The 13,561-nt window shown below is 39.1% G+C and overlaps 1 protein-coding gene across 11 annotated transcripts in view; it reads left to right on the top strand.

The window, feature by feature from the left end:
- BACH2 (BTB domain and CNC homolog 2) overlaps positions 1 to 13,561 on the top strand; it is a 361,249-nt gene that overhangs the window by 57,546 nt on the left and 290,142 nt on the right. Inside the window, exon 1 of one of the 11 annotated variants that reach the window (XM_081296106.1) lies at positions 12,773 to 12,969. The exons of 9 other annotated variants lie outside the window; for them this stretch is intronic. In XM_081296106.1, coding sequence (XP_081152232.1) covers positions 12,898 to 12,969 — 72 coding nt within the window. In that variant the 5' untranslated portion in view covers positions 12,773 to 12,897. Of the gene's footprint in view, positions 1 to 12,772; positions 12,970 to 13,561 lie in introns of those variants that run through there. One more of the 11 variants, XM_081296110.1, reaches the window with a different exon arrangement.

The raw sequence follows: 13,561 nt of genomic DNA, 5'->3' as shown, positions 1-13,561 counted from the left end.
CCCTGTACAGACTGTACATCCTGTTTCTGCCAACTTTTCTTCAGCAGGTTATGGTATCAATGGCAGACATATTATTTTCTTTGTTTATTTGAGTTCTCAGGAACACTGTGACCACCTTCCCCAAAGGAGTATGCTTTACTTTATTTAATTCTAAACTATCTTTTAGGATGGTTGTGTAAACAGTTTAGTTCATCTGAAAATTTGACAACTTTCCACTTCAGAGGGTGACCTATTTCTGACCTGGCCCTAAATTCTGGAGAAATCTTAATTGAAGCCCTGTGAATAGACTAGAGCTTTTTTAAGACTAATTTTTATGCAAAACATTGACCTTCAGGGAAATTTTGGTTCTTGATCATTTGTGTAAGCAGGTAAGTCCTTGGAAATGTTCATCAACTCAAGCAGCAAGACACAGATGCATGTTCAGGTATGGAAGGTCAGTTTAAGCTGTTGTCACTGTTCCGCTTTACTGTATGGGACCTCATTGGGAGCCAGCTCTGCATAGATGGCCTATACTTTCTGCTTCTGAATATGTTTATGAGGAAATGACAGTATTTTTCAGCATTTGCACCACCACTGACGAAAGCTCTGATCCTTGATGTGTTTAGCATTGCATGTGCTCATTTTTACATCAAAAACAGAGGAAGCCACAGGAAGTTACTACCTGTATTTCCAGGAAACATAACCACCTCACCAACTCCCCAGTCTGCGCAGCCCAGAATACCCAGGTATAGACATCAGCATCACTGATGAAGGAGGTGATAAGAGGCGGGAGTACTCTCATCCTGTCACTCTGCCAGTGAAGCTCAAGGAAGGCAGGCTCTTCAGAAAAACAGCAAAACTCTAGAGTCCAACTCTCAAGCATTCACTCAGTCTCTGAAAATGTAAATGCTACATGTTCAGAGAGGTGTAATTTTATACTAGAGAGTTGGAGGTCTTCACCCTGTACTCAGGGGTGGTGTCTGTACCTGGACCATAGGGCTGTGGCTGGCACTCTCTCCTATTCCAGGAGATTGACATGATCCTGGGAAAATTCTCACATGAGCCTGTGGATGGAGTCAGAGTCACAGGGTTACCCTGACCACCTACTACTTTTAAAAAATCAGTATACTAACTATTTTAACATCAATAACTGGATTCTTATTGAATGTTGAGTATTATTATTATTTTGCTAAAGAGTCTATTAGCATTTTTAAATTTAATCTTCACATAAACCCCCAAAGAGACTTACTTTATTATTTGTAATTTTGGACAAGTTACCTGAGACTCATAGAGTTTAATACCTTGTATGAGCTTATACACCAGTGAAGGATACAAAATTTAAACCTAAATCTATGTCCTTTCAGGCAAGCACTATACATAGTTAAGCATATTTTCTGGGAGTGGGAGGGGAGCAGTGGAGTAGGATTGACAGCCTTTGTGCAGGAGCAGACAGAAGCAGACAAGACCCATCTAAGGTAGGTTGGGTCATGCACAGAGAAGGCATTGGTATAGATCTGCACAAGTGACATTCTCATCTGGAAAAAATGATTGGCTAATAGTAAAGTAAATACTTCACCCCAGAGAATATGTCTATTGGATGTGCTGGCCAAAGTCATGTGTGTGTAAGCCCCAAAATAAAAATAAAATAAAATAAAATAAAAAGTGTTTTCTCGGGGTTGGGGTTGTAGCTCAGTGGGAGAGCGCAAGACTTGCACTTGTGAGGCACTGGGCTCAATCCTCAGCACCACATAAAAATAAATAAAGGTATTGTGTCCATCTAGAACTAAAAGTGGTTTCTCACCTCATCATGGTCCCAGATTCCCACCATAGCTCTCTTTTTAAATTGAGCTTATAAAGTCAAAATGCAGTTAAAACTAATATGACAATTTGCTATTGTTTCAGCTTCTCTGTGAACTGAAACAGTTTTTTTTTTTTGTTGTTGTTGTTTAAGCATGAAATCTCCCATTTCATGGATCAAAGAGAGATGGCCAGAAGAAAAGTCACTGTAAATATTGAGGCTTAATGAAAACTATTGAATAATACCCCACATTATCACAAAAAGATTTAATTTGGATCCAGAGATACACTCTATTAAGGCAGATAACAAAAAGTAAGAAAATGAGGCTAGGAATTAGTAAGAGATGTCAAAAGACTACTTAAGAACTTGGTAGAGACAGGCCATTAAGTGTGGTTTTGAACTTTCCTGGCAGCTATTGTGAAGATGGAAAGAGAAGTGTCAAGGAAATTGATTTTTGAAATTTAAAAGGAGAAAGTTCTTATAAAATTTGAGCAGAAAAAGAATGTGTCACTCACTCCACAGGTATTGGTTAGTGTTGGATTAAATTTGTTGGCATGTAGTCTTCTGCAAACCTCTTTTAGTATTAAAAAAAAAATCTGTATGTGTGGTCTATCATATGTCTCCTGGATTTTTCTTGTGCATTATCTGTGTCTTAATTTCTCTTTCCTCTGGGCCTGTTGTTCATTTAATGCACATTTCTTTTCCCATTAACATTTCTGCTAAATGATGATCAGGGAAAATAAAAATAAACACACACCTCTAACAATCATTTTTATGATTTGCAGAGATGATTTTAATGCTTTCTTAACTAATGAGAGTTGCCAGAGAGATCTCTCTGCATCTGTTTTTGAGCTCCTGGCTGTCTTGGATCTTGGCCTGCCCCCAGATATTTTTAATCAAGGCCACAAGTGACACTTGCAAGGATGGATCTTGACCCCATTAGACCTAAAATGAAGGCCATTCCTGGAGAATTGATACAGAATGTGAAAAGGCTAGAAATTTCTGATTTAAAACAAAATACTTTGATTTCCTGAATTTCAGTAATAAGTATTTCTGTCTTCTCCAGTTATAAGGACTTGAAAATCTTGCAAGGCACAGGCACCCTTGTATATTTGTGCCCTTGAAAGGCTGGGATCATAGACGGATAGTCGGGCTCCCCCCCACATCCCCTCTGTCTTTGGATCAGATATACTATTGTCTATTGAAAGTTTCAAGATCAGCCCATCTCCTCCCGTTTAGAAAATAATAATAATGCCTGGCTTTCACTAAAGGGCTTTTCATCTCCTAGGCTCTCTTAAATATTGACTAATTAAATAAAAGTGGAGGAAGTCTGGCTAAATAGCCTCTCTTTGAGGGCCAGCCCATGGACTTAGAATACACAGTGATTTGCTGTATCTTTGAAACAGAAGCAACTAGAAGTCTTTTATTATTGGCCATAATAGCAAGTGGCATCTCTTATTATGTTTGGCAGCCGACATATCAAATTGCATTTTAGTTGGTTGTTATACATGAAATACTAGGATATGAGTAGATTAAAAATGAGAATTTGCAGCCCTGGGACATGTAATATTTGACATCTAGGGGTTGCCATGACAACTCATCAGTATGTTGCTTTGTAATCTTTTGGATTAAGTTCTGGCTCGGGGTCACTGGATTGGAATTGGCAGGCAGTTTGGTAACAGGATGCAAATGTTGTACCTTTATTCAATGGCATTTGAATTTGCAGTTTGGTTATGTTACTAAGGTCAAGTAGAAATGACATTGAGAGAATATTTAAATTCCTGCAGAACCTAAACAAGGTCACATTTGTCAGCAAAAATACTCAGATGGAGTAGCCCAAGACTCAGCAATAGAAAGATAGGATTTCCTGTCCTTGGCCAGTGGATAAAAAGTATGCAAGTGTCCCTTAATATATGTACATCCCTGAACAGTCCTATGTAATGGAAAGTTGTGAAGTTGAATACTTTTATAATTGTTTTATGTTACAAAATTGGAACTGAACATCCCTAAGAAAACAACTTGGCCACAAAGCAAACCACAGCTGCTTTCTAGTGCTCTGTATCCTTCATCTCAGCCGGAAATGACCTGTAGGGTGTGGAATTGTGCCAGAGCAGGGAATTGGGCTGAGTGTGGAAAGAAGCAGTTAAGAAACAGGGCATCTCACCCCTCGCATGGGCCTTGTCCACAAAGACTGTGTACTCCTTTTGATAATACACCTCTCAGACTCACCCCCTCACCAGGGATGACCAGCGGAAGCCACGTGGAAACTAAAGAGCTCTATTCCTCAGTCTGATCCCAGTTCTAACACTAACCGTGTGATTTTGAACAAAACACATTTCCACTCTGGGTTCCTCCTAGGAAATGAGGGGGTTGAGTTTCCTCTTGTTGTCAAATTATACTATTTATTATCTCGCCAGGCAGAACCCAGTCTCTACACTGCTCTTTGCCTGTAAGCCCACATTCCCATCATTACTTTGCAACAGAACTATTTGTCGTGGTTAGTGGGACCTCCTAATCACTAAAGAGAGAACAAAAGGATTCCTCTCCACCACCATAATTTTTTTAGGTCTTCTAATTGTGGTTTGCTCAGACTAAGGTGGCTGTGTGGTAAGCATAGAATGAAATGCCAGTGAGCTGTGCCATAGCCACCAAACCACCACAGCATCAGATAAGCTCATATTTCCTGAACATTTTCTATTTGGAGACAGTGCTAAGTACATTATAAACACCATGCTGTTTAGTCCTTATAACAAATACACATGCACACATGGATGTGCAGGAATGTGATGTGTCATGTCAAATCCTCAACATAATTCAATGAGGTAGGTGAATGGACGACATCAGTTAAGCCTCACAACAAGTGAGGGGTTATCAGTTGTCTCCCATTTTTACAAATTAGGAAACTGAGCCATAGCTAGAACAGGGAGTTGAGCCCACAGAGCATGGTCGTGGACTTCCTTCTTGTAACCTTTCTGCCTATGCTTTTCCACACATATTACAGTCATCTGGGAAGTTGTTGAAATACAAGAATCCTGGGGCCCCACTTCAGGCTAGTCAAAATGTCAGAGGTTGCTGTCTGGACCTGAGTTTGCAAATAGGCAGGCAGAACCACTGCCTTCGATGGACAGCTAGAGTTATCCATCTGAATAACCTGTAGCAAGAGACTGATCAGTCCCTTGATACACAATGGGCAGCATTCCAGTTATTGTTCTTTTCAGAGGCCATGCCTACCATCGTGCCTAGTTTCCTTGTCCTAGTCCAAATCCCAAAGCCAAATGTTCATTGAATGCCTTTTAAAGATTACAGAGTGCACCAGATTATGAGGATCAGAGAACAATTTCTTTTTTAACTGAAGTAATGATTTTGCACTAAGAAGTGGCAAAGTTATCCTTTGCTCGTCACCATCACGAACTTCAATCTTAGCTCTTTCCTCAGTGAACTAAACCTACTAGTAGAAGCCAGGTGTAGTGGTATATGCCTGTAAGCCCAGCAGCTCAGGAGGATGAGGCAGGAGGATTGCAAGTTCAAAGCCAGCCTCAGCAATTTAGTGAAGCCCTAAGCAAGTTAGTGAGACCCTGTCTCAATATAAAAAATAAAAGAGGCTAGGGATGTGGCTCAATGATTAAGTGCCCCCAGGTTCTACCCCCAGTACCAAAATAAGGAAGAAGGAAACCTACCAGCAGAGTCTGAGTTCCAAACTTTGATGCACTTTAGAATCACCTGGAAGATCTATAAAAACTACAAATGCTTGGCTTCTGCCCCAGACATTCTGATTTTATTAGTATGGATGTGACCTGTGTAGTGGGATGTTTAGAGCTCTCATTTGACTCTCTTACTTTTGCTACGTGGTGCATTTCTTTCTAAGTTGTTTTACTCTTAAAAGCATTTTTATAGTTTTAATGCATGTTGCTTTTTTCTTCAAAGAGCAAAATAAATGCCTCTTCCACATACTTTATGGTTCTTTCCCCAAAAGTTTTGACTATCAGAGTCATCCTTGGGAGACAACAGGAGGCATGCCTATGGTGCTTAAGAGTTGATAACATCTGAGGGATATGGTAGAAAGTTGGAGATCATGTAAGGAAGAATTGACTCAGATTTTACCCTCAGGGAGTTTAGTAAAATCAGATTAATATAAACCAATTGGAAAATATAGTTGGATTGTAAAAGTATGTTAAAGCAGAAGAGTGAATTTGTTGATAAATTTGCAAATGTACTTGACTGATCAAGTACAGTAGGTAGATCTTAAACTACGACTTTTAAATCAAAAGACACTATTTGGTGAGTAAGAGGAGACACATACCATAGAAACGGAAGAACTCTTGGCAAAGGCTAGGGAGTGGAAAGTGGAGTATTACTGGCTATGAGACCACTAGCTAGGCTGCTGTGAAAAGTCTAGATTGGCTATGGCAGATAATGAGGAAGGATTGCAGAGTGGAGGTGGCTAGTGTGTAAGATTCAAGAGCCAGAATACTTTGGAAGAACTAATATATATACATATGGAATTTCTATTTCTTTTTGTGTGGATGTCGAAGTCTAGTTGGTCTGTAATTGTGTTGGTATTCTGGATTACCGAACAAGGCTGGCAGTGTGGGTTGGTTTGAAATTAACTCTACTCCTTAGGTTTAAAAATTTCTCATTCTTATGTCTTGCCTATGTCTTGCTGCTGTAATCCCCAAGAAAAAGAAAGAAAAGGGGGGTTAGGATGCTTCTCTTTTGAAATGGAAGGGTCAGAGCAAGCAGGGGGCTGTCATGGTTGTTTCTCTTTGTTCAGGAATTAGAACATGTGAGCCCGTGGTTCCACCCCTCATTTTGTGAGCTATTTTCCTCCGATATTTCCTAATTTTTCCCATGACGTTTCAGCCTGTTTCTTCACAAGATTGTAAGGCCTGAAAGACCCTATTGTTTTACAGGAGTGCAAGTTTATGCACATTTGCTGCTCTGCCTGCCTGGGGTCTGAGTGTGGGTGGTACACTGCCCAGGGACCCTGCAGGCTGGAGAATGCATGGAGCACATTTTCTGTTTATTCAGAGTACACAGAACATCTTTTTTCTTGATAGAAAGTGCTATACTTTTAAAATGTTATTCACAAACTGCAATCTGATTGGCAGAAATATGGACATTCTGCTAGGTCAAGAAAAGTTTCTTAATGACAAATCAACCAGATGAAGGCCTTATCCAAGCTTCATCTCCAAATAAATGCAAACTTTTGTTCTTGAAATGCACACACACTTGTTGATGGCCTGCTGGGATTTGCTTGAGCTCTTGAAGTAACAACCCCTCCATGTTCTGCACGGCAGAATCCTAGTCAGTGTACTTTTTGAGGATACAAAATATTATTTCTAGTAGAAGGGAAAATTCAGTGACAGATCAGCCTGAGCTAAAGCTAAATAGTTTTTTTTTTCCAAGTAAAGGAAACTGGGGTTCAATACTAATGCAGTTTTCTTTAGGTGAAGGTAATATATTATCTTTATATTAAATTCTAAGGAATTAGGGTCTGTATTTGATTAACTATAGTAGACTAGTAGAAGACACTGCATTTACACGGACCCATAGAAAAACATGAATCTTTTCAACCAGATTTACAACATTCCCCATTGTTTTTCAATGTTAACGGCAACGTGACATTGGGACCTAACGCAGTACTACATCAGTTGTGCTCTTCACTGCTCCATGTTCTGTGAGTCATGTTGGCAGCTCAGAATCAGCCATGGTGGAAGTATTTATACCATAAAAATTGGAAAACATGACAGATCAGAGCTCTGCACCTTCACACTCTGTTTTTAAACAATTAGCAGCATACCAAGGCCCAAAGTGGAATTTAAAAATGAAGGAGACTTCTCCTGAGGCAAGCAATGTGGTGCTTCCACCCAACACAGCAAACAGCATGAACATTTTAAAATATGGCAAGTCATGTGACTGCTCTGTCTGAAACCCTCCAGTGACTTCTCACTTGGACTCTCACTGTGACTATATGTACTCTGGCTGCGCCCCTCCTTTGTCACATCTCCACCACTGTCCTCTGGGCTGTCACCTCCAGACACCTGGTTTCTTCCCCATTTATGTAGAGTATTTTAGACATGTTAGACATGTTCCTCTCTTAGGGCCTTTACCCAAAGGACCTCAAGCTTTGAGTGGTACTCTAACTCTGGGTACGTAGGATTCACCTGGAGAACTTATAAAAACAGACTGATAGGTCCCCACACCAGTGCTTCTGAGCCAGTGACAAGTTTGCAGGTGGTGCTGGAGCCACATTTGGAGAACCATTTGCTCTGATATCCTCTTGGCTTATCTCTCACCTCCTTCAAGTCCTTGTTCCATGTGCATCTTCTTGATGAGACCTACTCTTATGCTCCTATTAAAGATTACGCCTTCCTCCTCCTCCATCCTTCCAATTCCTCTAATTCCATTGTTTTTCATTGCACCTGTCATCTTGTAACAAAAATGTATTAGTATTATGACTCTTATTTGGGTTTATTGTCTGTCTCTCCCCACTAGATTCTAAATTCCACAAAAGTGGGGATATTGTCTGTTGTCTTCATTGATATATGCTACATTTCTCAGTGCTTGGTAAGTGGTAGGTGAATAAATTGTGAAGTGAATTAATGAATGAACAACACTGAGAAATGAATGATGTATCCCAAATTTTAGCCCCAACCCCTTGAATTCTATCTTACTAGCGAATCATAACATATTTACTTTTATTTCTCAACTTCACTGCTTTTAGGATAATGAAAAATGGTTTCTGCTCTTGGCTTAAGTTTGTCAATGATTTGATGAGCTAGGTGTATCAAATTGTTGTTCCTATGTTTACATTCTAACCTCAAAGTCCCTAAGCTAGTGGTCTTCAAACTTTGTCCTGTGGACATACCCTGAGGATATCTGAGAGGTTCTGCAAACATTTAACTTGTTTTTCATTTTTAAAAATTTAAAACTAATTTTAAACTATGATTTTTTAAAAAAATACACATTTAAATGTGCTATACACCAAATTTTAATACATTCAGACCACCAACACATTAAATTAGATAATCAAATTAATCTTGAAATAAAGAATTTTTGCTATTTTGGTGTGTATATTTGACCTCCTTATAAATAGATTATGAATCAAGAAGTTTGAGAGAAGTGATTTTTAGATTCCAGTCTGATCATAAATTGAGCCTCCTGTCATACATATTCAGCATGCTCAATTACATGCCAGGCAGGGCTTCAGAGCTTCTGAAGGCTTTAGGCTTCTGCATGGGTTAATGGACAGTTGTATGATATGTGAACACAGTACAGGGTCATGTATACTCACTGCATTTTGGATACTCCTTTATTGTCTTTTTAAAAAGTCAAGTCATTGTCAGGTTATCATTAGTGATTAAAATTTGAAATTACCCCCCAAAAATCAACTAGTTTTTTTCCAAGTGTTTGAATAAGTCTGAGACAGATCATAAAATTATAAAATAAAGGGCTAAAGAATGGTTATAATTTCCAACACAACTATACCTTGCTCTTTAAATCTACTCATTTCCAGAATTCAGATGCAATTTCCCATAATGAGTTCTAAAAGCAAGGGATACAATGTTATTCTTGCCAATTTGGTTTCTGAGTTTCAGATGGTAAGTAGTATGAATGGCAAATAGCAAGAGATCTGTCTGAAAAACTGCCTGAGTTTCAAGAGTAGGATTATGTTAATGAGTTATGCTTGCAGTTATTAGGATTTTCCTAGTAGAATGCAACCCAATACAAACATGAAAGTAAATCATATGCTGCATCACTTAGTCAATTGAAACAGGGCTTGCTATTTGAAACTATCTACTGTCTTAAACTATCTTAAATTACTATCTTAAAATAATCTTAAAAGTTCCACTGACTACATTATATGAGATAATTCTGAATTATACTTTACAGAACATTTTGTAGCCTTCTTGCACATCTGTCAATATTAATGCACCTAATACTTTGTGATAATTCATTGTTTTGTCTCCCACACTATATTTGAGCCCCTTAAAACTAAGGATTCTGTCCCACTCAGCTTTGCTTCTTCAATGCCTGGCACAGCCTAACTCATGGTGATAACTCAGCACCTGTTTATTAAATGACATTGCATTCCACTGCAGAGGAAAGCAAGCTTAAAAGGAGCAGTGAAACTCATATTAGATACATGATCAGTGACCTTTCACTGTCAGCACACATTTTAGCATAACAGAGCACATTTGATGGTTCTGTACTTCCTTGTCCTTCATCCCTCACAGACAACCACTTAAGCTTTTCAGAATTCTTTCTAGAAATGTGTTTAGACTGACTTTTCCACACCTTCCTCTTGCCTCTGCCCTGTCCAAGCCTTGTGCTTCTCTTCATCCTTTTCATGCTTTGTAGAAGCACCCTCAAAAGCTTTTTTCCAAACCCAGTCCTCCCTCTGTTTCTCCACATGGATGTGACAGTGTCTATATGACATAAATTTGAACATGACTGTTATGGCTTAAATATGAGGTGTCCCCCAGAAGCTCAAGTGTGGACAATGCAAGAAAGCTTAGAGATGAAATGATTGAGTTGTGAGAGTTCTAACCTAATCATACATTAGTATGAACCTTAGTATGAAAAAAAAACTCAATAATAATTTTTATATTGATAACACATTAAAATGCATCATTAAAAGCATCACTAAAATTGATTTCTCCAGTTTCTTTACTTTTATTAATATGACTACTAGAAAATTTGGAATTACATGTTTGATTTATTTTGTATTTCTGCTGGTCCGTGCTGGTCTAAACTGTATCATGTCATTTACATTTTTTTAATCTCTTAGCCTCAGGTACCTTTCTGGCCTATATTACAGCTCTTCCTGTCCTCCTCTTTTTCCTTTTAACCCTCAGACTCAGCAGCCCTATTTATACTTCAGGCTTTTAATTTTTTCACATTCTTTTCCTTCTTCCTGAAATGCCCTTCCATTTCTGTATTAGCCATCAAAAATCTTGCTCCAGCTTTGATGGTCTGACTTATTTGTCTCCTGCTGGTAAATTTATGCCTCATTTCCTCAAGCAGAATTAGCCAGCCCTCTCCAGAGGACCATCCTTGGTGCCTCTATCCTGCTGCCCTTGTGTCACTTCTTCCCTTTACTAGACTTCCCAAGGGAAAAGTTTGCAACTTATTCCTCTGATGACCGCCAAGGGTAGTGCCTAGTGTGTAGTAGACATCTAATCGACCTTTATTAAATTAATCTATGAGCTGGGGTGTAGCTCAGTGGTAGAGCACGTGCTTGGCATGCACAAGGCCATGGGTTCGATCCCCAGCACGAAAAAAAAAATTAATTTATGAATTAATTTAATCCTTCTGCACATGCTGCTGTTTTTACATGCATTAGGCCTTGATCACTTTACTGGCCAGGGGAAAAATTAGATGCTGAGGTAGCAGGACTGGACCTCGCAGCTGTAACTCCACTTTCAGATTTTATGTTCAATAAGATAGCCTCTTTGTTCTCACCAGGTGACTTACAATGATTTAAAATTTAAATTTGAAAGGTAAAAGCTAAAGATATTATACAGAGAAAATATAGAATGACAGTATAAATGACAACTTTTTAAACTATTTTGTTTATAGGGATTTCACATAAGATTTTTGTGTGGTGGATAATTCTACTTTTAAACACAGTTGAAAGCCACTGTTATAGTCCTAAATTTCATTTGTATTTTCATTCTGATTTTGATGAGATGGTTTCTAGTTCACACAGAGTAAGATTCCTCAACTTGCTGCATGAAACCAGGGAGCTTTTAAGAAATACTGATTTATGCCCAGGACTCGCTTAGACACCCAGTATAATGGGATGAGTGAAGTAGGCCCAGGCACCAATATTTTTGAAAAGCATAAATATCTTGTATTAAAATGAGTCTGCAGTGCTTAAAAATAACAGACAGGTCGGCAGCTATGAAAAGTTGAAGTTTGGAATTTTTCATTTTTCTTCTTTTTTACTTAATTATATCTGCTGTTATCTTTTTGGGAGTGAGGCTAACGAAATCTTTACAGTTTATGATGGTTTGGAGGGACAGAAACATTAATAGAACCTATCATCTGTGAACAATTTCCTAAAGCTTCTGAATTTAAAAATTTCCTTTTTCTGTCCTTCTCTAAAGCCTACATGCAGCAAAATTCTTATGTCCCTTATTAGCAGACATGGCTAACACAACACCTATTTCAGATCATGGAAACAAAGGCTGACAGGGGTAGTAGATTTAGGAAGTTTGTAGGGCAGCGAGGAGCCTTCTGGGCACCCTTGTTGGCCTGAAGGAACAGCTCCTGTGACAACCCTCTGTAGCTCAGCCATGTTGGTAAAATCTGACCTTTTGGTTAATTACTTTTTAATGGTATTCATCCTTTTGTTCTTGGTATGTGAGAAACCAGCTTTTTTTTTTCTTTTTTTAGACGTGAGAAAAAAATTAACTTTAATTTTCTAATTCAGTAAAATGGGCTGGTATTACAGACATTGTTTTTATGGGGATAAGGGGGGAAAAAGGGCCTAATTTCTGTGTATTGCAATCTCTTTATATACTTTTAAAAGGTTATAAAGTACCTTAAATCCTGCAAAGGAGAAAACTCGAGGAAAAGTACTTTGAAAACATTATGGGGAAATCATAAATTCGGATAGCAGATCCTGTGTCATTACTGTTAAAAATGCAGACAGAAGAAAGCATGAGTTTTGCAAGTTATGAATTTGTTGAAAATGACTGAATGCTTGTATTTCTCTGAAGTGTCATGTCTCAATTTGGGCTCTTCAAGGGGGAAAAAAACTAAGAAAAAAACACACACCAGGGATCTAGTATTTTAGGGCAGAAAAGGGAATTGAATCTTGTAGTTGGCTTGGTTATTTGCAGTAAGGGGAATGTCATCCTGTGTGAGATTGACGTCAGGCAGATTGAATGCAGAGGCAAACTCAGGGTGTGTGTGTGTGTGTGTGTGTGTGTGTGTGTGTGTGTGTGTGTGTGTTTAAAGCCCCACTCTCAGAATATGAAGTGACTATGAAGGGCACCACAGCAACCCCTGGATCTGTCAAGAATGCACCTATTTTTAACATGCTGGATCAAGTGTCAGCACTCAGAGGAGATGAGGAAGGGGGCAGAGACTGACTTGTACAGATTCCGCGGATGGTAAATGGCCCTCTGGCGTGTTTACAATACAGCTGTGCATTCTTAATGGCTCTGCCGCTGCCATGTCAGGTAAAGTTTTCTTTGCACGTGATGAATGGCAGAGAATTCTTTAGTGAGGGAACCAAAGGAGCTGGGAGGAGGAAAGGGGAAGGGAAGAGCGGAAAAGAGAGAGAGAAAGAAACACGCAGCTCCAGAGGGACATAGCCTGTGCTTTAGTTGCTTGTGTGGATAGAAACCAGATGGTGAGCTGGAACACCCGCTTGGCTATCTGAGGAGCCAAACATATGGTTAATGGTTGGGAGAAATAGCTTTCAGAGCCAGGGCTTTGCTGACTGCTTCATATTACAGATTGTTACAGTGTGTCATTACATTGCCAACCTAAGTGCTTAATACCCACTGCGGGCGCTGGGCATACACTTACAAGAAGGACTTTTAGCTCTTTGCTGGCTCTGAATGGAGAAGTGACATCATAGGGAGGCTGAAAAATGTCTGGTGTTGGAGGTAGGGAAAAGGGTAATTTTGTAGTGGAAACGTATTTTTTTTTTCCTGTTTTACAAGCCAAGCCTTCGCTCCACTGAACTCTACTGTTTTCTGAGTAACTTTTTATACTAGGCTACCCCCCTAACCCCCCTTCCCATCTTTGTGTGTGTGTGTGTATCTC

Source organism: Spermophilus citellus, assembly GCF_964194105.1.
Source record: "Spermophilus citellus genome assembly, chromosome: 5".
NCBI lineage: Eukaryota > Metazoa > Chordata > Mammalia > Rodentia > Sciuridae > Spermophilus > Spermophilus citellus.
This window is presented reverse-complemented; position numbering and strand designations above follow the sequence as displayed.